The 26786-nt window shown below is 42.6% G+C and overlaps 2 protein-coding genes across 2 annotated transcripts; one reads left to right on the top strand and one right to left on the bottom strand.

Annotated features, from left to right (window-relative positions):
* Window positions 1–413: 413 nt before the first annotated feature.
* Window positions 414–14477, top strand: RAB43 (RAB43, member RAS oncogene family). The gene is made up of 3 exons (XM_083869720.1): window positions 414–624; window positions 8118–8301; window positions 9227–14477. Exons 1-3 carry the CDS (start codon window positions 415–417, stop codon window positions 9478–9480), a joined length of 648 nt encoding a protein of 215 aa, XP_083725846.1. The 5' UTR covers window position 414; the 3' UTR covers window positions 9481–14477.
* A 2086-nt stretch (window positions 14478–16563) lies between these two features.
* On the bottom strand, window positions 16564–25559 carry LOC310913780 (haloacid dehalogenase-like hydrolase domain-containing 5). Its single transcript, XM_083869470.1, has 7 exons — window positions 25021–25559; window positions 24264–24376; window positions 23454–23547; window positions 22124–22157; window positions 21089–21263; window positions 19711–19899; window positions 16564–18773 (listed from the first exon to the last, which is right to left on the bottom strand). The coding sequence occupies exons 1-7, from the start codon at window positions 25258–25260 to the stop codon at window positions 18365–18367; spliced, it is 1254 nt and encodes a 417-aa protein (XP_083725596.1). The 5' UTR covers window positions 25261–25559; the 3' UTR covers window positions 16564–18364.
* Between the last annotated feature and the right edge of the window lie 1227 nt (window positions 25560–26786).

Genomic DNA, 26786 nt, shown 5'->3' with positions numbered 1-26786 from the left:
ACCTGTGTATTTCTGTGAAGGGAACACACAACCCCAGCAACACACAACGCTGTCCCTGCGGCCAGGATCGGGCCCACAGGGCGGGCGGGGGCTCTCCGGCACCACCGGAGCCGCCCCCGCCGGGCCCACACGGGGCGGGTTCGGGGGAGAGACGGTGACACGGGGACCCGCCCGGCCCCGCTGTGCCCGGGGCAGTGCCCGGTCCCCGCCCGGAGCCGTCACAGCCCGGCCGCGGGCGACGCCGGGGAGAGCGGGGCGGTCCCGGGCCATCCCGGGGCGGGCCGGGGCGGTCCCGAGGCGTTCCCGGGCCATCCCGGGGCGGTCCCGAGGCGTTCCCGGGCGGTCCCGGGCGGTCCGGCGGCGGGCGCTGCGCAGAGCCGAGCCGAGCCGGCTGCCCTCGGCCGGAGCCCCGCCATGCCCGGAGCGGCCGCGCCGGGCGCCGGCCCCGAGGCCGAGGAGAGCTACGACTTCCTCTTCAAGCTGGTGCTGATCGGCGACGCCAGCGTGGGCAAGACCTGCCTGGTGCAGCGCTTCAAGACCGGGGCCTTCTCCGAGCGCCAGGGCAGCACCATCGGCGTGGACTTCACCATGAAGAGCCTGGAGATCCAGGGCAAGCGGGTGAAGGTGAGCGGGCCTGCCCTCAGCCGGGCCCCGGGGCCGGGAGAGCCAGCGGGCACCGAGCGCGGCCGGGCCGGGACGCGGCTGTGGGGCCGGGACACGGCTGTGGGGCCGGGCCGGGTCCGCCGAAAGCCCCGGGGCAAGGAAAACCTCCCTCGGGCTGCTTTGGGCTCGCTCTTCCTTCCCTCAGGCTGCTTTGGGCTCGCTCTTCCCTCCCTCGGGCTGCTTTGGGCTTGCCCTTCCTTCCCTCGGGCCGCGGGCCGGCCGCGGTGTGTTTACAGGGCAGAGGAAAGCTCAGCTGGGCTGTGTCGTGTTTCCAGAGAGGGATGTGAAACTGGCAGATTGAGAGAAGGCTCTTAAATTAGGCATGTTATTATCTTAAGACGCGGTTTACAGGGTGCCACAGGAAGTGCCGTTTTTACGGTTCTTCTTTATAGAACCAATATACTCTAAATTTGACATCTGCTTTCTTTATTTATTTATTTTTTTTAATGCTGGAGGAAGTCAGCTGGTTGTTGGGGTTAGAAAGAGCCCAGGACATGTACCCAGTGGATCTGTCCTCAGGTTCTCAGTGGCACAGATCCCCTTCGGCTGGGCTCACCCTCTGAGCACAGGAGTGCGAGTAAACAGTGGGGAGAAAATGTTTAAAACATCTGCAGTTTATAATGGATCCTTTAGACTGGGATCAATCCCTTCTTCACCAGCCCCTCCAGAATGGGGTCGTACCCTTACCCCAGTTAGACGAAAAAGCATTTAATTCAATCACTGCCTGGAGAAAGGTGATGGAATTGTAAAGCTTTTGGTGGCACACAAACACGGGGATGCCGTTAAATTTTGGCCTGTGTTTAGCAGAGTAGGTGTCAAAGTCCTCTGTTGTGTTTTTTTTTCGTATAAATTAACCTCGCTGAGCAAAATATTAAGGCGAGAAAGTTGCAGAAAACAGAAGAAATGAAGCCTCTGTTTTTTAGGAACAGAGAGGGATTAGCAGTCCCACACCCTTGGTTTATTTAGCAGTGTTTGTTTTCTTGTTAGTGTCACACCTTTCCCTGTCACGTCTGGCTGGGGCTGGGGAGCTGAGAAAACTCAGGATTTCTCTTTGGGCTGTCAGTGCCTCTTCCACACTTTGTGGCAAGTGAGGAGTGGGATTCTCCTTTAAGGTTGAAACCTGCCTCCATTTAAACGCCGGGCACATAGAAAGTGACAAACGTGTCTGTTCCTGGTGCCGGGAGTACCCCAGGAAATCATCCAAACTTCCTAGGTGTGCTTTTTCACTACTTACACCTGAATATTCCCGGATTAGGAGCCTGTCTGTAACAAAACCTGTGTGTTATTTCTAAGTATTTTACCAAAAACAAGTAAGAAAGTGCAAGGTCTTGAAGCTTTTTCTTTGGGTTGTTCTGTACTTCCACTTGGGAAAAAATGAGGAATGCACGTATTGAAGAAGAGTGTTTTAAGTATTGTTTTAGGGAAATTAGTCCAACACTCTTGCTGATTTACCTTATAGATACTTTTGTCAGCTGCTGAGTCAGGGACACAGGCTGAATATGAAAGTGTTTGCTTGAAGGGATGTTTTTTTGTTTGGTCTGTAAAGTATGGAGTGTGTGTGAAGTTTAAATCAGACTGTTCCCGTTGGATTGAGATTTCACAGCAGCCCATCTAGCCTGGGTTAGATTTGCCAAACGTGCTCTTGGAAACAGGAAATGAAGAAGTATTTTTTGAGCTCCCTTACCCACACTATTTGCACTTCTTGCCTTACAAAAGCAGGCCAAGTAATTTGTCTCCTGCTTTGATTTCTTTAGGGTTTTATGCTCCTCAAGACAGTATTGTTTCCTATTTAACAAATGGTGCAGGAATGAAAAAAATCCCGTTTTTATAATGTTTTAGAGGCTCATCTTTAGAAGTTCCTTCAGAACAAAGTGTCTACAAGAGAAAAAAAAAAAAAAAAAAAAAAAAGGGAAAGAAACAGGGAACTCTTGAGCGCTACTTGTTCCACCTTCCCAGTGGCCTGAACTTCATTTTCAGTCTGGCTAAGCGTAGTATGGCAACCCAACACTTAGTTTGAGACTGAAGCGAACAATTTAAGTTTAAATGTGGTCTTTTCTGTATCAAACTTCAAATGTTCCCATCACAGTTACATAATGTTTCTGAAACATTTAGAACCCAAGGATTTTAGGTCTCACTTTCCTTTGATGTCTAGGAGTTTTTTTAGATAAGGGAAAAGATGCCTGTTGGAATACTGAAGGTTAAGGTGCTGCAAATAACTTCTTTTTTTAATTATTTATGAAACTTGAGGCTTTCTTTGCATCTTGAAGCTGTATTCTTTCAAGTGTCTCACGTGGTATTCGTGCACTGCTGCTGAAGCTGCCTAAACTTCATATAGAAAGAAATCAGCTTTATGAAATGTCTGCAGGCTGTCTTCATTTCAAGAAATGTACTGGTACATGCTGTTTGAAATTGTGTCTTTTCTCTAAAAGACATTCTTCCTGGCTGGCTAAATCCTGGAGTACAGGCTGTAGTGCCCAAAAGTTGGTTTTGTTAATCGCTTAAAAGTGTTTAAAAGTGGCGTTAATCACTTAATGCATGGTGATTAAAGTCCTATTGATAAAATAATTACTTGTTCTTTGAGTGATAGAAAAATCTGGCAAACAGAACAGAAACGTTTTATAACTGTTATGTCACTGCAAGAAAAGATATTTATAAAATGCTGGAACTAAGATTTTACATAATGATAGGCAAGGACATTTCTAAGTCCAAGTCCATAAATCATGGTTAGTAATAACAACAGTCTTTTTCTTTTGATGAATTACCTCCTGTGAGCTGATTAATTGTCTTTAATGTCTACTTTATGCTGTCATTTCAGAGTGTCTTACATAAAGTATTTTTTCCTCTGTGCCATAGTTTTTTTTCTTCCTCAGCATAACTCTCAGAAAGTAGCAGGAGAGAAGAACAGTTGAAAGCACATTCCTCTTACAACAAACACTTCTTTATGTACCACTGCACTTCTTCATTTACAAGCTTTTTCAGCCCATATGTTATCAAGATTATTGGCTTTGGTTCAGGCCTCCTGGCTGTGAACTGTATTCCTTTCAGAATGGCCCAAAATGTATTTTTGTGTCATGATCTGGCCAAATTTCCAGTAACACAAAGTTGGGACTTGTTAACTGGCCTGTCTCCTGACTGGGGTTTAGTAATTTTGCTACACGGATAAAAGCAGAGCTACTGGAAGCAATATTCTTTGATATCCAGAGGAAAATGTAGTTCTCTGTCTACTCCTGTGACACTCATAACCTGGAGCAAATGGGAATACTGCATTCCCAGGAAAGAGGGATTCCTCATTCTCTAAGAATTGTGTAGGGAAACATTTGAATGGAGCAGTTTATCATGACTCTTCTGTCTATGAATATCACTTTAAATTGAAATACCCTGCCACAGAGATGTTGCTTTTGGCAAAAACTGCGTGGATTAAGTTGCAAGGCTGTTTCAATAAATGTTTTTAGGAGCGAGTGTTGTAATTTGCCAGCCTGCAGGAATGTATATTATTGTTTGCCATTTGAGATGGCAGGATTCAGACACAGTTGGTTAAGATTCATTTGGCACAGTCTTTAGGTCCAGTATGTCACTGCTGGGAAGTTTTTTGGAATGTTGCTGCAGAAGTGACATCTCTGTTTTCTATGTGAAGGAAGGTATCAGCTGGAGAATGTACTTAGTCATTATTTATGCTGCTCTGCAAGCAGAAGGACACCTGAACTCCTGCGATACTTCAGAAGAATCAGGAAAGTACTTAATAAATTATGTAGGAAGTGAGGGAGGGAGAAAGTATTTAATGTGTCTTGGGGCCATCTGTTAAGCATTAACCTCTGATAAACAATATGTTTATCAGTGCAAGAAGCAGCCACATTGGCCCGTTTGGTAATGAACATTTCTTGTGCTCTTTGGCCAACCTGTCACTCACCATCTTCAACATTTTCTCTGTTCCTGTAGTTCAAAGTCTGCTTTCTGAGCAGACATCCCAGAATGATCTTCCAGAGGCCTCCATGAATTTTACCACCTTCTGTTTTCCAACTGAAACACTCCTTGTTTCAGATTTTTTCTGCTATCTCTCTGTTCTTTATGTGCCACCATGAAGAGTGTGGCTGTCCAAAAAGCTCAAAGCTAAGAGGAGATAAAAATAATCAGCTTTTGTGAGGAAATGAGCATTCAGTAGTGAAAACAATTAGCAGGAGAAAGGTGGCTCCTTTATTCTGCCATATTCCTTGTGAACAATGGGTATTTATTCCCTGTTCTTTACCCTGGTCTCTTTTGTTCCTAGCACTGGTTCTCCTGAAGGCCTGCCCCCAATCTCTGATTTCATAAGTGTTTTTAATTAGTGGTTTCAAATGAATTCAGCACAATTCTTCAGCAATCTCAACTTCTCTCTGTCTTTCTCACACCAAAGGAGTTGCCAAAGTAACTACAAAATCAGGAAGTGCTTTAAGAGGTTACTGAGTGACAGACATGGCTGAAGCACTTAAATCAAGGAAATTAATAATTAAGAACTTTGTGTCATTTACAACAGATGTTATACACTTACAATACAGAAGAATACACAAGCATATCTTTTTTAATAAACTGTGGCTAGTACAGTTCTTTTAGTATTTGAATTTTAACTTAAACTGAGGGACTTTGGAATGAGAAATACTAAGACTACATTTTTTTTTCCCAGTGAGTTTTCAATTGTTATTTTTTGTCAAGAGTTACAGTAAATATAGTTTAACAGAAATACTATGTAAAACTTGTACTATGCAGAAGCTGGTTGAAGTTGTAGTTGTGATTGGTATTTTTGTATAGTTGTCATGGTTCTTTTTCAGTAGAATTCTGTGAAATTTATCTCTGTAGACATCCTGGAGAAAATAGTGTTTACTTAGCATCAGAATGGTATTTTTTAATAATTTTTTAGTAATTATAAATTAATTTATAATTTAGTAATTATAAATGAAAAGTAGTTTATAATTATATTTTTAACCATGTATCAGACTGATTAATATTACATGGAAATATTTTTCTTGGCGTGTTCCTAAAGATGCTGTCAAACAAACTGGCTGTATTTTTCCTTTAGAAATACAAATTGCTTTACATTAAGTGATCTGGTTTCTAATACTTGCTGTGTCTGTAGTGTGTATTCTTAAGGATATGGCATTATTCAAATTACAAACGATGTTACAAAGGAAAGTTTTCAAACTTGCAAACTTGGGGGGAGGAGGGGAGTTATTCTTGGCTCAGTCACTTTTATTTACACCACATGAAAAGTGTAAGTGAAAACAATTTTATTTTTTAATTCCAATGTTTCCAATTTGTCTGTATGCACAGAATCCCTCAGGCCCTTCCCAAGAGTTGAGTAATCATCATTAGCCTTTTCTAGCACTTGACCTAATCAGGTACTGAGATTTAACAAACACAAAGGTCTGGTGGGAGACTTGGGTACAGAGATCATCCATAAACCTGCCCCAAATTTCCTTGTCTCTGGTGATTGCTGTTGACTGCTCTGAATCATTATCTGTGTCATTAATAATCATTGCTCTGTGACTTTCTGAGTCCATTACACTCCCTTCCCCTTCTCTGAGAATATTCTTACCAGAACTGAGAGGTCCTTTCTCCTTGCATTGATTCCCTTTAAGCTGTACATACATCAGCTGGGATCTGAATGCTTGCTTAGCACAGGAAATGAGATCTTATCAGCACAGCCTTTTCCAAAATGAAATTTGTTCACTGTTCAAAAATGCAGCAGAGCCAGAAGATACAAAGAAAACACTACTGTGCAAAAGAAGTAAAATGAAAAATGATTCCATATTATTTGGTATAAAATAGCACTGGCACATTGTGTTGAGTTGTCGACAACACTTCAAATAAGGAGGTTCAGAGAAGCCATAAATAAAAGGTCCATGCTAAGGGAGGATTAAAAACCCCAGTAGTGTTTGCTTATGTCCTGTTTCAGTGGAGATGCAGAATATAAGGAATGGCACAAAAAGACAAGCAGTGGTCTCTCATTTATCATTTGGGGATAGAGAAGTGAAAGTGCACCAGAATATAGATTTATAAAAGGAGATTCTTTCGTTTCAGAGTGACTGTATATTGGAGCCAAGAGCTTTGGAAGATTCAGAAAGGATTAGAGATTTATATGGAGGATGAGAACATCCACAGTTACTTTAGATTAAAAGATCCTGGAATATAAGCCATCATGTTCCAGGACATTAGACAACCTATAAAACAGCAGGATTTACAAAGAAATTCCCTACGAGCAGGATGTTGTGTTTGTCCACTCTGAATTATTCTTCCTCTGGACCATCTAGTTCTGGGAAGTCAAACTCTGATACTAAACTCATAACTCTTATGCTGTTGGATTTAGGCAAAAGTACATAAACCAAGCATTTCTTCTTCCTGTCCAGATGTAATGTCTGTTTTACCACCCAGAAAAGGACAGGTGATTAGACTGACCAGATCCTTGACTGACTTTATTGAAACCTAGGCTTGCTGGCATTTTGTTTACACACTCTTTTATCTGTATTCTTTTAATTGTCTCACATTTCCTTCTAACACAGCACCAGTGCTCTCAGATTGTGTGACCACATCCTGCTCCCTTTGTTCCAGCCCGTGACAGAACTGGCAGAACCACAGGTGATGTGGTAGCCAAAACTCACCTGTGCTTTCAGTGACACACCAGCTGACCTTGGCTGCAGGCTGGCACCTTGTTCTGCTGCCTCTGCTGCAGAGGGTGACAAAGGGGTAGGGCTGGGCACACCAGAGAATTCCAAAATCTGCCACAAAATGAGCTGATGCAGGTACAAACTTTGAGCAGCCAAGCACAGATTACACACATATATATATATATATGTAATTATTATGTATCTGCTTATATCAAGGTTCTTAAGCATATATTCTCATCCTTAGATCATGAACAAAAAGCTAGATAAACACAGGGTTAGAATGTACTGCATTGTATACAGGTGTGTTTCTTCATGTTAGAGCCAGGATTAACACACAGGAGTCACAGTTTTGTGTTTGGGCTCAGTGTTTATTAATTCTTACCTATAGCACAACCTCAGGAGTTTGTGAGCTCTAACTAGCAAGTTAGAGAACTGAGGTAAAATGGATGGATCTAACTCTTTCCAAGGTTATTTAAACATAAACTATCAAATAATGAGATGACACCTGTATTATTTATCCTTTTGACCCAATAATTGACCACCCAAGGTCCACAATGCAGACGCTTTCACCCAATTAGAAAAAACCACGCGAAAGCAAGAAGGTGAAGAAGAAGGACTCAGACAACACCCTAAATCCTCCATATTGCCCCATATACATTACTATATACTAAAACCTTAATTTTCAGCCTCCAGAATTCCAACATACAGATTTGGGTCAAGGCCCTTGGACCAAGCCCTCTCTCTCATTTGAGGAGAGCAGCTGCTGTGTGTCACCGTATGTCACTGTGCTGTGTCTGACGCTGTGCTGTGTCCCCTCAGCTGCAGATCTGGGACACAGCAGGCCAGGAGAGGTTCAGGACCATCACACAGAGTTACTACCGCAGCGCCAACGGGGCCATCCTGGCCTATGACATCAGCAAGAGGGGCTCCTTCCAGTCCATCCCTCGCTGGATCGAGGATGTCAGGAAGTACGCCGGCTCCAACATCGTGCAGTTACTCATTGGTGAGTTGGGAATCTCAGGGCTTCTCCAATGTGGGCACAGGTTTTGTTTATGCTCCAAGTTAAGGTGTGGGCCATAGACCCGATTGGAAATTCTACCAAAAGAGCTGATTTGTTTTGCTTTGTTTTGACTTCTGTTAAGGAATTGACAGCTTTGAGTCCTTTGCATCTCATTTAATGGAGAACTGGGGTGCCCAGGATTTCCCAGTTCTGAGGCACAGCTGCTGTGGAGTTATTTCATTGTCTTGCATTTCATCTCACTTAATTTCATTTCATTGCATTTCACGTCACTTTGTTGCATTTTAATTGCATTTTGTTGCATCTCATTGCATTTCATTGCATTTTCCCCTAAAGATCTTCAGGTTTCCAGGGCCCAGGGAAGCTCCATCATAGCAAGCTGTTGTGTTTTGGTGAGTTGGAACACACACACACATAATTCAGCAGACAGGGAATTTGGAAGGACTTTGGAGCAATCAGAGTTTGCCAGTTCTTTGCTAGAAGTTCTACCTTCCAGCTGAAATGTTTTGGACTCAGATGTGGCTCTTGGGGCCTGTAGAGCTGCTGATACAACAGTAGTACCATTCTAGATTTCCCCAGGAATCAGCAGACAGCTGCTGTTTTCACAGGATGGTTTTAACTTCCATTTCTAGCCAGTTCTCCTCTGTTAGGGTCTGCAGCCACCACTGCTCAGTTACTTTTCCTGTTCTTTATGGGTAACACAGAAATACAGGTTGGAAAGGGCTGGGGAGGTTACCCAGTCCAACCAAGGCCAGAGTCAGTTTGGTCAGGGCCTTTTCAGCCACATTTTGAAAATCTACAGGATGGAAATTGTTCAGCTTCCTTGGGCAACCCAAGAACCTCCTGCCAAACACTTCCTGTGACACAAACAAGCCGTGATCAATGGCTCTGTTGTTTCCTCTCCTTCCAGGAAACAAGTCTGACCTAAGTGACCTTAGAGAGGTTCAGCTGGAGGAAGCCCAGAGCCTGGCTGAACACTATGACAACATCATCTGTGCCATAGAGACCTCTGCAAAGGACTCCAGCAACGTGGAGGAGGCTTTTGTGAAGGTGGCCACAGAGCTGATGATGAGGCATGGAGGGCCCATGTTCAGTGAGAAGAACACTGACAGCATCAAGCTCGACAGCAAGGACGTTGTGGAAGGCTGGGGGTGTGGTTGCTGATAAGAGCTAGCTGATATCCCTAACTTTACTGGAATTTAGATGGTGCTTCACCCTAATGCTGAGTAGCATGGTAGCCATATTCTCCTCCTCTTCCTCCTGTGAAACCAGCAATTTTGTAGAAGTTAGACACACAATCCTGTTTGCTTCTGTGTCTTATTTTTAAAAAGGGACTTTGGAGAGGTAGTCCTAAAAGTCAAACCCTCTGAAAAACTTACTCAGCATTTGTCCCCACCATTTTATTCTCTGTGACCTTCATATGAGTTACAAAAAAATGGAGGAAATGAGTCTGAACTTGGTATTTTAGAGTGGGAAGACGTTTGGTTGGAGAAGAGGCTGATGCAAACCCAAAGGTGTGAGCATTTAGCATAGGACTGGTGGCAAAGGAGGTCACTTTTGGAGTAGGCAATCTTGACAGTCTCTTGAAATCCTCAGCACTCCACTAGTGACCAGAAAGTGTCAGTGTCTTTGGTAATGGTATTTCAAGGGTCATAATAGCCAAGATTTGATTCCAGGACCAAATGGCAGTTACCTGTCCTAGGGCACACGAGTTGCTGTTGAAACAGGCCCAGGTGGGGAAGCTGCTCTCAGGTTTTGTTCTCATTTGAAGTTGGTGTTTTAACAGAAAGCAAAACCAGCCTGAGCTCTGTCACAGGCAGGATTGGACCAGGGTGGTGATTTAAAACAGCCTTGAGGAGAGGGAAGATGCATTTCATTTGCCTGTTGTTTGCACAGTGATAGCTCCTTTTTCCAAGTGGGAGCATCACTGAGAATTTGCCCTCAGGTCTCATCATTTCATTCCCCAACTCAAGACCTGCACCACTGGGAACAGGAACTGGAGAAACCTTGAACTGACTGTAGCCAAGATCTCTTGCCATGTGCCTAATGGTCAAATACAGGGTTCATTCTGGTCAGACATTTGATGTTATGGTACCAGAGTGCATAAGTGGCATGAGTGGATTTGAATTTTTATTGGTTTTGTTTTTTAAACCATCTCTTTAAATACTAAGTGGGCATATAATGGGGAAGAAGACCTCAGAAATAGCTGAGAACTGCATGATTGCAACTTCTTGGTTGTGAGAAACCAGTGTAATTTTGAGTGATTCCCTCCCAAATTCCCTTTGTACCCACATGTTCCCCTCTCCCTAGCACAAGTTACCAGTCACTTTTCATTTCTCCAAGACGCTCAGCAGGAAAAAAAATCTTCCATAGTGGATCAGAAGTCTTACATAAAGTGAAATGGATTTTGTAATCCAGTTCTTTCAGATGCAGCTCTGTAGAGTATCTTGCAGATGTAGCTGAGGTACTGATGGATTCCTCTGCATTTACACTCTCAGGCACCTTACAAAAATGGATTTGCAAAGAGAGCAGGAGCAGCAATATTTTATAAAGCAAATGTGTTCAGGGATGGCAATCCTGATAATTTGAAGGAGTTACTTTTCAAAAAGCACTCACTTGAAGTCACTTGTCTCTTTGAAAAATCCAGATCAAAAAGGACTTGAATTGTTTTGCTACTAGGGCTGCACCAGTTTAGTCATCCAACATATCCAGTGTCAGGAAAATTAGGACGATTTAGGAAAGGGCTAATGGATACCAATTTTAATACTCTTCATCTTCCTGTAGCAAATATGAAAGCAGTCTCTCCTCTTTCTGGTTTTTTAAACTGTGAGGTAGATAACGGAGGAGTAATGTGTGCTTTGTAGCCTGTTTGCTTCTATCTAAGGGGTTAGTTTTCAAATTTTATACTTGTGGGAATGAAAAGGCCTTAAATTTTTTCAACTAGTACAGTTTTCACAATTCTGCTATTTTCTACAGAAGGGCAGGCTGAGCTGCAAGGCTTTGTAGTGTTTTTGGATAGTTTTCCAGGATATTCCTGCTTCCAAAGACAGGAGGCAATAAATGGCCAGCTAGACATTTGGGGATTTGAAATTGGGAATGGGGATGAAAATGGGAATTTTCCATACCTTAGAGTTGTTGGGTATTCCCTATATTCTGCTCTCAGGAGAAACTATGAAGACAGTCCAAGCTAAAGCTCAGTGCTGGTGATTGCTTTTCCTCCTGGTGAGATCCCTAAGGTACAGAATATTTGCAAACATTTCGCTTTCTGTCTGTTCCAGTTTGTATCTGTAGGTTATGATCCTGCAGTTCTGCTTGAACAGGGACCCCAGATGAGCTCAGCCCCCCATGACCTGCAGGATTAGTGCCAAATTATTTTAATGCTGAGAAAAATCCACCTGCATTTAAGAACAGTATTGCTACTTTTCAGACTGAAATCCACAGTTTACATAGTAACTCTTCTTAAAACTGGAACAAGAAGCAAAATGAACATAAATCCTGCTTCCAGTGCAGCCAGTGAATGATTGTGTTTTTACAGTAGATGAAGGACAGAGGAATTATTGATCCATTTTCTTTGTTTTGAGGTTTTTTTAGTCAATAAGTAGAACTAGACCAGGCACTACACTTCTCAGTACAATTTGCCTGGATGTATCTCTTAGACTAGGCTTGAAGGGTGGGGCTCTGTCTGCAGGTCAGCCTGGTTCACTCAGAAAATGTTCAATACAGCAGCAGTGATTGGTTTGCTGTACTTTAAATGAAAGCACCAATTCCAATTAGTTTTCAGTTTCCTGCAGAAAACTAAAACCGTGGCTTTAAATCAGTTTTGTCTTTTACCTCTTGGCTCTTCCATGTTGTAACAAGTGGAGTACAAGTTTGCATGCCCTCCTAACTGAACAAAAGAAATAGAAGAAGACCTGGTTCATTTTTTATTCAGAAGAAACCTGAAGACTGGTTGATTTTTTTAGGTTAGCGGCTGGTGGTGCTTGGGCTGTTAGTAGGTAAAGCTTATTTTGATTATCTAACCCTTCCTTTGTTCACTGCCCACTAGGCTGAGAGCTTCTTGACCAGAAACAAACAGTAAATTTAGAGCTTTTCAGTGCCCTGCTGAAGACTTTCTCAAACCTGGGAGCTGTGGGATTCAGGCATTAGGAGGATTGTTGGTTTGACTCCATTAATCCTGTTGCGGCCAAAAGGATGCCTGGGTGAAGAGAGTGAGGAGCAATAAACCTATGATTTATGGTGAAAAACCTGAGTTTCAGCTCCCAGGGTATAAATGGGCACTGATGTACATCAGGTGAATAATTCAGTAGTGCTTGTTCTGAGTTCACAGCATAAACATTTGCCAAGAAATCTGTTTACTGCCAGTTGAACATTAACAAGGCTATGGTGCAGTAATTGCTTTTAAGCAGATCCCCTTGGCTGCTCATGTATTTGCATTAGTATTTATCATTTCTTTTTGGCAGTACCAAAGTGTGCAGAAATATTACAAAAGCACAGGAGGGGACATTGATCTCTGCCTTGTAGCACTTGGGAGTGGAATGCAGAGGCAAATACTGAAATGAAACCATCAGCACAGTGTGGTTCCCAGGAGTCTTTGTTACCCTTTGTATTGATTTTAAGCTAATGTTATCTCCAGCTTCTCATCCAGTTCCATCATCACGGATGGAACTTGGACAAATATTTATAATTATGTAAATATAAAACCAAATAAATGTTGGCCAGAAACCTGCTAATGTTTGCTTCACAAAACAAAATTTGAGAAAAATGAGAATACTTAAGAATAGAGGAAAAGCCCTGATGATTTTCTTACTCTCACTGTACTGAAAAGCAGGTTTTTCAGGGGAAAAATGTAAATGAAGCCCAGCTAAAAGCGCCCATAGCTTTCCTATCAGCTAATACTGACAGATTTCTAAGAACTTCACCAAAAATTGGAGCTCTTGATCATTTTGGGTACCTAGATTATCATGTGTAAAAACAAGGGTTTGGAACATTGTCCTTTGGACATGGCATGCAAACTTGTCTTGAAAGCTTGAAGACATTTTTTAAAAGTGATCCAAGAGCTGAGTTTCCCCAGACAGGAAAGCTGCAGACAGAGGCCTCCCAAAGTCTTCAAAAGCATCTCGGTACCATTGCAAATCAAGCACAAAACTTGTGTGAGAGTGGTTTTGCACTAAAGGGAAATAGTTATCAGAGGAAAAAAAAATCATTAATGTGAAAGGCAGAGCATCCTGATTATTCTGCATTTTTCATGTTCATTTCCTATTTTAATGCTGTGCATAAGTAAGATTTTTTTTTTCCCTTTTTAAATGATACGAAAATAGATAAAGTGTGAAAAGTAGTTTGATACTTGACAAAATAAATGCTTTCTTAAGAGAGTGGTAATATTGATGAGGAGAATAACTTTGCTAATAGGGTTTGGTGGTGCAGTTTCAGGGATTCCCCACAGAGCTGTGTTGGAATGGTGTGAGACACAAAAACCATTCCCAAAACGGGAGGGGACACCAGACCCTGTCCTGCCTGCCAGACAGAAAATAGATACATGTACTGAGCAGGTGGTGAATTTAGTTTTTTGTAACTGTTTTTAAAGATTTCTGGTTTAGATTTCTGATAGGCAGATGTGCTCTGTGCTGTCAGCCAGCTTTTCCCTCTTCTGTGCTTCGCTCGCTGAGATCTGACAGGTGAAAACCCCACAGCTCCAGAGCAGGGAGCATCCCAGCCAGTCTGGCTTACACACACCTCCTGGGGGGAAGGTAAAAATCTCTTAATTCATATTGAATTCATTCACTGCATTCCAAAATTATTTGAAGGGTTTGGGTGAAAACAGTGTTAAAATGGTTCTGCATTTTTCTAGGACAAATCTGTTGCTTTCCAAGGTTTCTTCGAGAGATGCAGGCTGTACATTTCTAATCATCAATAACTGTTTTGCTTTTAAACTTTCTTATCACAATACTGACTTAAATGATTTGGAATATGAGGAGACAAGGGAGCAAGCTTGCATACTACGGTAATTTTTTATACTTTACCTTCATCTATTTATGAATTTATTATGAAAAGTATTTTTAAACATGGAACCTGCTTTTGTTGTGAGTTTTAGCAAAGTAGTGGATACATTGTACTGTGTATCATTAAAAAAGTTTAATTAAAAGTCAAAGTTTGGCAATTAATACCTTTGGTTGTTATTTTATGCATGTACCTTGTCGTGGTAGATTATCAGAAACAAAATCAATTTGAAGAAATTATGTATCATATCCTACAGAGGTGTATGGTCTACTTCTACACAAGATATGACCTAATGTACCCTTAATTAAACAAATGGTGCTGAACTAACTTCCTCTTACCCTCCCAACTGTCCATGACTCCCAGAAAGGCATGCACTTCCAATTGTTCCCAGTTGGCAAACTTTCCAGCAGGGCTGTCTGGAAGACGAAGAATGAAACCCCAAATGCTCATTGTTGGAGAAGTGCAAATAACTTTCTCAGTGTTTGCCAATTAAGTGTGAACAATGTAGTCACAAATGTACCTCCCCAGGGGAACGTTTAGATCCTGGATTTTATTGAAATGCTGTAAATTAAACAAAGCAACACCCCTTTGTTTTTGCTTGGCTCTTTAATTGGAACGTCAGCAGATGGGTATTTGTGATCCACAGGAGCCAAATATTGAATTACTGGGTTTGCACTGTCTGCTGCTCCAGTATCAGCCTCAGGTGTCAGAAGAGGGGTTGTCAGTGCCATGGCCAGGCTCTAGGGCTGCTTCCTCAGAGTGCTGAATTTGTCAGTTCATTCTCTTTAAGGACACATTTTTACTGCTGGGACTTGTGGCTGTAGCTGCCCTGGAGTGCTGGAGAGAACAGGTGAGAGAGGGAAATAGTGCAGGTGTCATCATTAACATCTGCCTGCTCTTGGGAGGGACTGACCTGCATTTCCTCATGTGTTCTACACATTTACACTGCAGTTTCTACACCTGTGTGGGGAAAAATCCCCAACTTTTCCCTTTTAATGGCATTTTATAGGTGCATATGATGAACACTTAGAAATAGTTTCCTATTTCTGGGAACTCCCCCTGGAATTCTCTAAGAATGTGAAGTAGTTTGGATACAAGAGATCTACATACACACGCTACAACCATTTTTGTTTTGCTCTGCTGAAGTGACCTTTCATTATGTAGCTTGTACCTGGGGAAAAAAAAAAAAAAAGCTGTATTTTTTATAGTTTAAGTTCATTGAATATTTTTTTCTCCACATCTATGGGCAGGAAGTTAGCTGTTAAACTATATACAATTCCATAAAACAAGCCACCAATCCCAAATCCTATTGAACATCTGATTCTAAGATTCTTACCTTTACAACAGGTGCTGCTTCTGCTTCAGGAAAAAGGTAAATAAATAAACCAATAAATAAATAAAACCCCTGGTGGGTGTTAAAGTGTAAGGTACGTTTCACATGAGCCCAGATTCCAGGACTGGATTCTGAGCTTGGCACACAAGACCAACACAATGCAAGGAGGAGAACTTTTAATTCAGACCAGCTGGGTCCCAGGTGGTCTGAATTAGACAAATTAAACTAATTTTTACACAAAATAAACCCACCTCTTTGGTTTATTTGCTATTTGGAATAGTCACTCATCTGTTTTATTCACAGAAGTGACCACAGAAACACTTTCCTGAAACTTCTAAGAGTGTAGCCTGTTTCTGTCAAGGCTGAAAACAGGATCTATTTCATCACCCAAGAATTCATCCTGGTCTAGATAAAAGATTTTAATCCAGACTGTGTGAGATATGCTGTGATATCTGTTAGTACCTCTTTCTGTTCAAATTACAGACCATACAAGGACACCTCTGAGTTTCAGAGAAACTCCTGTAAGCCCAGCTTCTCCCCTTTACACTGATGGAAAGAGATTTCCACCTCTTTGGGCCACTGCCTCCTTGTGTAGTGTTATCCAGGTCACTAATTCTAATTTCCTTTACTTCCTTCATCTGTTGGGGTTTTTTTCAGCATTTTGGCTTTTTGAGGTTCTGCCAAGCCCAAACTGCCACTCACCAAGCTGGAGCTCAGTCCATGGAGCTGGAAAATCTGGAATACCCTGAGGCTTGCAGGACTGCACTGGGGGCAAGGCTTGTAGGTTGTACTGGTGATGTGACAGAGAAAAAGGGTCTTCCTTTTCGAGAAACACATTTTATGTTAATGCTTCCATGAGGGATAGATTTAATAGATTCCTTCGTGAACCTTTTGAAGTGTTTGTCCACATTGTAGAGAAAAAAGAGAAACAAATGGAACATTTTCTGTTCTTCAGCAACTGCCAACATTTTTATTCCTTGCTTCACCAATTCTAGTGAAGTTAGAGAGGTCTGGAACATGCTCGAGTACTGAAACAACATGACTTCAAACCATCCTGACCTTAAAAAATTACCACCTTTACTTAGATTTGGCATTCTTTGCAAATACTTGGCATATTACAGGAAAGTACTAAAGAAACAGGTAGGTATCTGTTTACTGTACCAATAAAAAGGCAAGAATGTGCTGCTGTAAATACTTTTCCAGGGAAGAAGCAGGAAATGAACTGTTTAGAGCAGTGTCTTTACACTGGATCCAGTGAGACACTGAAAGCTACTTAGGAAACATTAGAAGAGATGAATCAACAATCCTGACAGTGGAGAGGGGATTACAGTGCTTTGCAAACAGAGGAAACACAACAACAAAATCTGACTTCACAGCAGCTGGGAGCTCTCAGAGTTCTGTTGGGATAAAGAGCAGTGAAGGATTTGGCCACAACGTCATTTTGCCAGCCCTGCAAAGAACCTGGGAGAAACAAACACCCAGTTTTTTGTTTGTACAATTTCTAATTTGAACAAAAAAAAAAGAACTAAAAAAACCCCAGCCCTAAAAACATGATTAGTCCCTGATGTGAATTGATCTTTGTTTGTAAGTTGACTTTGGTTTTAAAACAATTAATTGGGTTATGTTTTCCAAGCTTATGTCACAAGTACAACACATACTGTGTTATAATAAAAACCACAGAAATATTTTCAAAGACATCTTTGGGATGAAAACTTTGGAAGTATTTTACAAAAATAACAAAAAAATAAATTACTTTTTTCTTTTTAAACGAACAGCTATAAAATCCATGAACCAAACAACACATAACATTGACATGAGATGAAATATATTACACTAAAGGCCAGTTAATTACCACAGTGGTATGAGGCTTCAAGTAAATTAGGAGGCACTTTTTGGCCGAGCAGTAGTCCCTGATCCAGTGGTAAAGTCCCAACTCACAGAAACACCTCAAACAAAAATGTTAAAGCTTTCTTTAAAGGATTATAAATTTCTAAAAAAAAAAAAAAAAAAAAAAAAAAAAAAAAGAATAGACAGAAAGGGAAAGAGCAAAAAGGCCACAGAGGGCACCCAGGTCTGCTCCTTCCCTTTCAGGACTATGGAATTCCAACACAATTAAGGCTTCACAGAGCAGAGAGGAACAATCAAACTCCAGGGCCATGGGAAAACAGGCACAAGGAGAGGTTAGATGAGAGCAAATCCAAAGTGGAACAGACTGCACTCCACTCTGAGTGAAGGGAGCATTCAGTATTGCAGAGTGCCAGGCACTAATAGATGTTGTGCTCTGTACCAGCCCACCTGGAATGGACTGAGGGACCCCAGCACCACAATCTGAGATCCTCAAGATCCCAAACACCTAAAAGCTAAATCTTCAGCAAACCAAAGGAGGTACTGTCCTGGAGGGGCTTAAGTACCAGTACATGAGTACTATGAAATATTGCTATTAAAGAACCTAATATAACAAAGAGGAAGACAATAAAGGGCATCTCATACCATAAATTACATATTTAGAAGCAATATAAAAAGCATTGTTGATATTTAATACACCTAAACACGCACACGTACCTACTTGTACTACTAATAAGCATAGCTAATAGAAGACTGTGTTCATTTAGAGGTTAAAAAATGCAGAAGGTAGCAGTTTGTGGCACTCTGGTAAAGCACAGTGTGTTCTGGGGAAGGAAAGCACAGCACCAAGCACTCCTTCAGAGATCCATCACCTCAACGAGGTGCAAAGTTCTCCAGCTGGAAGACCAGGTCCACAGCAGCATCCACATCTGGCACGACGTGGTCTGGCTCCACCAGGCCGGGGTCGAAGCCGAAGTCCCTGTGGCCGTGGAACACGCTGTGGGTGACGCTGTGGGTGACGCTGTCCCCGCCGTCCGCGGCCGCCTCGCCGTGCGGGCTGTACACGCCCGTGCACACCAGCACCGACCTGCACCGGGCTGCAGCTGCTCCTGCCAGCTCGTTCTCCCAGCTCAGGCTGATCTCCTGGTGCTGGGGAAGCGTGGCAGAGCCTCCTCCCCCGGAGAGCTTGGCCTGGAGACGGGATTTGGGGCCGGTCCTGGAGGTCTCCTGCAGGTAGCGGTTGTACAGGTTAGCGCCGTACACGTCCGTCATCAGATTGTCCCTGCAGGGGAGAGAGGCAGTCAGCACTGCAGCTTCAGCTGCCAAAAGACATCCCACAGCTTCATTCTGACAGCTTCCATTGAACAGTCTGCTGTCTGCTTTACACAACTTTATATGGAATTGGGCAGACGGGGAGAAATCCAACCCTGCACCATTTCCATGAGGCATGGCGGGATCAAAATGCATCGCTCTCCATGCTGCAGACTGGAGAGAGAAAATCAAGGTATGAACAGCCCATGAATGAGCTTATTCTATTTCCAAACATCTTGGAGATTCTGGAACAGTCTTTCATACAATAGAGCTTTATCTTCTCTGAGAAGGATTCTGTGATGTGGCAGCACATGAACAACTTAAATAACCTCAGAGATAAAGTGCAGCCCTACAGTCTCCAACTGTCCTTTGCTCAAAGGCAGTTGGTGTTACACCTCTAAACCTAATAGAATAAACACCCAGGCAAACCCTTTCTGTTAGACTGACACAGCCTATCACAGAGAAAGAAAATAAATTAAAAAATCAGAAGAAATCTTATATTCTTATCAGGAGAAATCTTGCATATAAAACACCTTTTGTGCTTCTGTAGAAATTACACACAAAAAGAGCAAAGCAGCATTAAATTTTTTAAAAAAATTTAAAACCCAGGATAAATCTTAGTTGCATATAAAACACCTTTTGTGCTTCTGTAGCAAAAAGAACAAAGCAGCATTAATTTTTAAGATTAGAAACGTCATAAAAAAGATGATAAAAAAAACATAGCACCAATAAAGTTTGATGGTCTTAACGGCAGGAGAAACAAGCTGGTAAGAGCTGTGTGTTTTTCTTGGCTGGCATTTACACCGTGAGTAATTTCCTGCTGTATTTGTCAGATCCAGCACACCTGACCCCACAGCACAGAGGGTTTGGGATTTCCTGCTGTACCTGTGGGGCTCAGCACACCTTACCCCACAGCATAGAGGGTGTGGATGGGCTGGTCCCAGCTCCTCTGCAGGGCCTGGGCCCGGATCAGGTGCTCTGCATACTGGTATGTCAGCCGGCTGGGCTTGCCCATCAGCGCCTCGTACTTCAGGTCTCTGCCAGTGATCTTCTTGTAAATGTTTTCCAAACAAACCATGAACGTTCCGTGCCCAAACCTACAGGGATATAAACCCAAACCATGAACATTCCATGCCCAAACCTACACAGATATAAACCCAAACCATCAATGTTCCATCCTCAAACCTACACAGATATAAATCCAAACCATCAATGTTTCATCCTCAAACCTTTACAGATATAAACCCAAACCATGAACATTCTGAGCCCAAACGTACACAGATATAAATCCAAACCATGAATATTCCATGCCTAAACCTACACAGGTATAAACCCAAACCATCAATGTTCTGTGCAAACAAACCTACACAGATATAAACCCAAATCAAATTACATTGAGCACAGGTTAAAAATTTCAACCAAGGCTTTTTGTTTCATGATTTTTTTTAGGAATAAATCGTGTCTTGCAACTATCAAATTCCCTTCAGCATGCAACACTTCCGCAGCTGGTTCACTGAAAATTAAGTGCTGATTAGCTGAACAACAGACACCACAATAAAGCCACTTTACTGGGATGGCACAACAGATTTATCTAATTTTTAAATTGCTCACTGGAGGTATCCTGGCTGCAGCCAGATCTTTGACCAGGACTCAGGCAGCAATCAAGTCACAGTAACAAGTTTCTATTTCAAATTACAGATTGAGGGGAAGGGAGGGGAAACAAACCTATTAAAGGAATACCTTCTATTGAAAGCAAAATCAAACAAAACCACTCTAAGAGGTCCTGACACCTTGTTCTGCATGTTCTACTTGTTTTTTTCTAGTGTCCCTTAAAGAGCTCACTGCACTGTCCCTCAGCTCAGAGCCACTCACTGCTTTCAACCAGCAGGGTCAGCTCTTTACCCTACCAGGAAAAGAGAAATAACAAAGAGGGACCTAATGAAATGAAACAACTACCTTGATAATTTTTTCATATTTTGCCTCTGAACCGAGGCTCTGAGGCCCTCAGGGAAAAAACCTCTCTTCCTCCTCTGTTCTGGGAGTGAGAAAACAAAAGGGTTTAGAGGTTAAAAGCAGCTTTTCTCTTGAGAAGTGATTTCCTGGCTGCAATAGTGCAGCCAGCAACAAGGCAGCATGAGCTGGAAGCGCATTAGAGATGTTGCATTCAAAGCCAAGCCCTGCTGTGAAACCCCATCAAACATTCTGCATTCAAGTGTTGACTCTGAGTCCTGCTGGAAAACTGAGGAAGCACCAGATAAATTCCAATTAAATGAACAAAGGCCTTACCTCGGGGACTGTGCCTCAGCCACCCACATCAGGTCCATGTTACAGGCCAGCACAGGGATGTGAGGGTAGTTTTCCTGCTGGTAGGGATTCCCGGGGTAGCCACTGGTCAGCAGCACATCGATGATCAGCTGCAGGCTGGTTTCCCATCTCACTGGCTCCCCAAACAGCACCACAGCTGTGAGAACCACGGGCACAGAACAGCCATGGGATTGTTAACACACAATCTCTGACACTGGCTCTGAAACTTGGCTTAAAGAGACTGAACAAGTCATTTAATCTACCCAGGAACTGACCAAACAGTCACATTAATTTGGGGGCTTAATATATCACATTCCCATCCATTCACAGAAAACCTCAGCAACAAAACCCCACTGCAAAATCTACAGGTTTTGGAATTTTATTTTACAGGGGAAGTCTCTCCAGAAGTTACAATATTAACTTCTAAATTGTATTTCTAAGTCTTCCATAACTCATGAGTTCTCTGTTGACACACAGTATTTAAATATAACACCAGAGATGTTGATTTGTTCATCTCAGAACAGAATTTGGACGTTGTTTTTAAAAATTGCTTTGGTCTCCAGCAATAACCTGACATGAATTTTTTAAATCCTGAATTCTAAAGTTCAACTTCTACTTTCCTGTAGTTCAGATAAAATGAGAGTGAACAGCAGACCCTTCTCACACTACAGCTCCATTTTGTACGAACAAGACAATTATTTCTGAATAATGAACATCAGTTCATTCCTCATTTATGAAAGGAGGGCAAGAATGGCCTGTTAAAGGCAGGTGAAAAGGAAAGGAGACCTCACACACCCTTCAAACTTCAAAACCCAGTGGCTGAAAACTGCACCCATCAAAAAACAGCTTTACAACCCATGATAACAGATGTCATTAACAAGAAAATTTTAGGATTGTTTCAGATAAATTTCTAAAGTGCCCAACAAGGTAAAAATAATTCCTGATAATAAAGTAAAAATAAAATAAAGATACTTCATTTATCAATGGATAGATGCAAGTTAAAGAAAGATAACTGACCCTCAATCTTGGGAAGCTCCACAGCAGAGGGGGACTGCAATAAGAATAAAAAAGAAAGTTTTCCACAAGATTAAACATCTATTTTGAACAGAATAAACCCAAGCACGGCTCCTACAGCTGCCCCCTGCCACTCTGACAGGAAATGAACTCTCTCTTGGTAAATACCTGATGTCAGCTCGCTCAGAAATTTGTGTTTCCACTCTGAAGTGACATATCTGGCACAGGGACAGCAGTGACTGTGCTGTACCTGCACCAGCCTCCTGCTCCTCCTCAGCTGCCTCTGGAGCTTTTTAACTGCAGTTGTTAAAAGTACTTGTGTTGTACTTTTAGCTGCTTAAATTACTCATTGAATTGACTGTTTAAATGACCTGTGTACAAAAGTATGGATGTTTATTTTTGCACAGGAGTAAGAGGCCTCCAGTAGTACTGAGACATTTGAAAATCAGTTTTTGAGATGTGTTTCTTCAACACTTCTAATAAAGAATGCACTATATAACATGTAATATATTTGCTAAACAATTAAGAGTTTGCACTCCATTATTTAGTGCCTGTGGTGACAAACACTCCAACAGGTTCTTGACCTTCCCCATCCACTTGGGTGAGAAGCCCAGCAGAAGGTGAGTGATGGATCCTGTGAGCCACAGGGATTGTCCTTACTACAGGTGGGGAAAATCCACTTTGTGGGCTGGCCCTGAACTGTACAGCACACCCAGCTGTTCACTTCTGCTTTAAATTCTGCCCAATTCAGCTGGAACCACTGTACCTGCTGTTAACATTTCAATAGTGCCATAAACAGCAAAGGGAGTCACACCCAGCTGTTCACTTCTGCTTTAAATTCTGCACAATTCAACTGGAACCACTGTACCTGCTGTTAACATTTAAATACTGCTGTAAACAGCAAAGGGAGTCCTTCAAGGGAAGATTATTTTTCTTCAAAACATTCATTTACAATCAAAGCAACCTCCTGGCTTAGAAACAATACCAACACAATCATATTTGCAGGGAAAAGCTGATGTTCTCTTCCACACTTTCTGAGGAAGCTCATCAGCTTTCCAGGACAGATTTTGCATTAGGGATCTGTGTAAGATTGTGAGTTTTCCCACTGCAGTAGCTTAAAAAAAATCAAAGGCTGGGTTAAAGAATTACTGCTGAGAGAAAGGAGTTGTTCTGGAGAATGCTGTAATAAAACAAATAAGGAAGCAGAAAGGCAAAGTCAAAATACAATGTAAGAACAGCAGCATTGGCTTGGCAGTTAAATATTGACCCCCTGCTATAGGGTGTCGTGCAATGAGCAAACAGAGAGGTTTAAAACAAAAAAATCTCCACTCACCAGGACGTTGGGTCTTCTGTCATGGTCAACAGCATCGAGCAGAGGGCGTTTCTCCCTCAGGGTGTCAATGGTGATGGGCTGGCAGAAGCCAAGGCTGGGACACTCCAGCTAAGGACACAGAGCTGCCCGCAGGAAAAGCTTTCCACTCTGCTAATTCCCCACCAACCATTTAAAGGTATTCAATTGGCAAATTAGTTAGGAATGAAAGCAACATCAAAGACAGGTTTTCCTTCTGCGAGACAAAAGGATGATGGCCCCACTGCTGATAAATGAGAGAGCAAAGCTGTTCTATTTTGTTTTCAGTCTTCTCATCTAATTCTCTCTTAGCCAAGCCTAATGAATTTTGACTATTAACTGCAAAGTTCCTTCAATACCGTTTTTTCAGTTTTATACTTCAAATAGAGCTTATGCTTAAAAGTTGCATATATATTTTTACAGCTTGTGATTTACACCAGCTTTAATGAAAATCCCACTAAAGGAAAGAAGTGCAGAAGGGACTTAATGGAAGGCTGAGCAAAGCTTAGGCAAAAGTTAAGGTTATTAAGTCACAGTTTGAAGCTTTGATACCACCATGACATCAATTTAATTCAATATAATCAATATAATTCAAGTTCTTTGGGCACTTAGTATAAAACCACATTCAAAACATAAACTTGGCACCACACTAGGAGCTATCATTACTATTTATTACTGCATTTGGAGGGTCGAAATATTTGATTTTCACTTCATCCATAGGGACCCCTGAACCTGATTAAGGAAAACCCTTTGACAGAAAGTTGTTGGGTTTTTTAACTCTTTTAAAAAAGATACTCTTGGGCAATGTCAAGAAGTGGTCCTTGTCCAGACACCAGGACACATTTTTCATGATAACGCTTGAACATCTGCAGGGGACTGTGTGACATCATCACCTGATCTTGTGAAATCTGTTTGGGATTTAAAAACAAAAGGGGGTTGTTGTTGTTCAGAGAAGTTGTTTATACATAGATTCAATTAACAGAAGTGACAGATTCCAGGAATTACAAAACAATCTGCAGTTTCTCCTTTCACAAATGATGTATTGATGATATGCCAGAAAAAAAGTCCCTTACTGGCACATTATCATACATACCCCTTTGAGCTCCCAGCTCTATTCAACATGAACAAACTTTTCTCTCCCAGTTTTATAAAATCACCAAATTAATTTGGAAATAAACAGAAAAGGAGAATCAGAACTGCCCTGGTTTGTGGGCCCTTTGCTGGACTGATTTAATTGCTGACAGAAGATTTTAGTTCACATATCCCCACCCCTTTCAACAGGACAGGTATTAAGCAGTAAGATTATTATCCTGGAAAGATGCTCCTGTGAATCACTGCTTACCACCTTTCCAAAGAAATACCTTTAGCTTTCATATTGGAAAGATCAGTGCCTTTACCAGTGGAAATTCCATTAGCTTTGGACAGAATTTTTTACTTTCAGCAAAGCTTTAGGGGAAAAGTAGGCCTGATGAACTGAGCAGCGTTTAAAGGAAGATGATACACCTGACACAATCAACATGATGATGAAATAAACGGGATTTAGGTGACTCACTGGAACCCCCAGCAGGTGAGACAACTGGTCGGCTTTTTTCTGTCGCAGGCAGTTCCCTGCATTGGTGACAAAGACCACGGGCACCAGGAACTGCCCCTGAGAATTGACCAGCTTCTGAAAGGCTGTTCTGGCAGCAGGAATGGGGGTCTTCCCTCGCACCAGCACCCCATCAATGTCAAAGAGAAATCCAAAGGATGGCAGCACGCTGAGCTGGAAGGAGAGGGAAATCAAAGGGTGCATTAGTTATGTCTGTCTTTAGACACATTTAATAGAGTTTACAGCAGCTACAGCCCCCTGAGAACCTCCTGTGAGAGCAGGGGATCTATAACTCTGCACATCTCACTGTGCCTCACAGACACATCTTCATCCTACACACACTGACACAAGGAGCACCACAACTCCCTCTGCCTTATGCATGCAGACCCATGAGAGCTATTTTGCCTTACAAATAGTTCCAGACTACTTCAGAAGATAGGGAAAAATAAACTTAAACTGACGCCAAGAGGTACAAAATACATTCTGCTGTGCCAATGAGTCACACTTTAATGACTTGACCCCCACAGAATGCTAACAAAATATACAGAAGTAAAATTTCCAGCAGTAGGCAGGTCTTGGACACAAGTATTGTACTTGGCTCCTCCCTGCCAAGGTGTTTATGTGTTCCACAAGGGTTTGATTACAGCCAAGTGACTGCTGTGCCCCTGCACATGGCTCCAGCCCTCGGTCCACACGGGGCAGATGAATTGGGAAAGTCAGCACCTCCCTACACAAGTGCTGCTCCAGGTACTAAAATCCATCTCCTTGTCTGCCTTTGGGGCAGTGAAGAGCTGGACCTGGTGAGCCCCGGCAAAGAGAGTGAGGAAGATGAGGAGGGTGATAAAGGTCAGGGAACAGAGGCAGAGAGAGGGCTGTTGAGTAATGGAATTGTTACTGGATCAGGCTGGAAATGTACGGAACAAAATCCATCATCTAAAGCTCATTCCTCTCCCGAGCCTAAAACAGAAAGCAGGAGCCTTGGGATTTATGAGCAGGGATGAGAAGGGAGGGGTCCAGGGCCGGGGCTGAGCGTGGAGAGGGACAGGCAGAGGAGGGATTGCAGCCACGGGAGGAGGGAGAGCCTTTTCTCCCAGAGCTGTCCCAGGGCACACACCCGCAGGCACCGTGCCTCCTCTGCAGGAAGGGCACTCTGCCTCCTCAAGCGGCACTTTGTTCCACATCAATTATTCACCCTGCACAGCCCGGGGACAGGCACTGCTGGGAATGGGGATGCAGCTCAAGTGCCAGCGAAAATCTGCTCCCTCTCACAGCCCGAGTTAATAACGCCAGCACTGGAAATATATTGCATTACCACTCCTTTCAGTTCGGCTGGGATTTTGTCCTTCCATGCAAGAACTGCCCCTGAAGCCCTCTCCTCTCTCCTCCGTACAATCATCACCCTTTTACCCTTTTAGTTTAAAGAACAAACCCCTGAGGTCCGTGTCTCCGCACAGCCCGCACCCACTGCGGGGCAGCCGTGTCAGGAATAACAGAGGCGCTGCTGCAGACGCCGCTAACAGCGCACAGCGGTGTCCCCGGGCCACACCGAACTGCCGAAGCTGCAGCGCTATCGGAACAATTCTGAGGCAGACGCGATTCTTTACGTTAATTTTGCGACATGTAAATAACAGATGTACAGATAACAGAGCACAAATGGGAATTTTACAGCCAGTAACGCCAGCGGAAAGAAAAGGAACGTGTTACAGGGGAATAAAGCACTGAGGAAAGAA

Source organism: Zosterops lateralis (genome assembly GCF_965231275.1).
Source record: "Zosterops lateralis genome assembly, chromosome: 11".
Classification (NCBI taxonomy): domain Eukaryota; kingdom Metazoa; phylum Chordata; class Aves; order Passeriformes; family Zosteropidae; genus Zosterops; species Zosterops lateralis.
The sequence above is the reverse complement of the archived record's forward strand: the minus strand, read 5'-3'. Positions and strand labels throughout refer to the sequence as shown.

Coding starts and splice junctions, on each gene's coding strand:
- LOC310913780 (XM_083869470.1), bottom strand. CDS start 25,260: ATGCACCCTTTGATTTCCCTCTCCTTCCAGCTCAGCGTGCTGCCATCC. Junction 24,377..25,020: donor CTCACCTGCTGGGGGTTCCA/GTGAGTCACCTA, acceptor AATCCCAAACAG/ATTTCACAAGATCAGGTGAT. Junction 18,774..19,710: donor CACACCCTCTATGCTGTGGG/GTAAGGTGTGCT, acceptor TCTCCCCTGCAG/GGACAATCTGATGACGGACG.
- RAB43 (XM_083869720.1), top strand. CDS start 415: ATGCCCGGAGCGGCCGCGCCGGGCGCCGGCCCCGAGGCCGAGGAGAGC. Junction 625..8,117: donor TCCAGGGCAAGCGGGTGAAG/GTGAGCGGGCCT, acceptor GTGTCCCCTCAG/CTGCAGATCTGGGACACAGC. Junction 8,302..9,226: donor CATCGTGCAGTTACTCATTG/GTGAGTTGGGAA, acceptor CTCTCCTTCCAG/GAAACAAGTCTGACCTAAGT.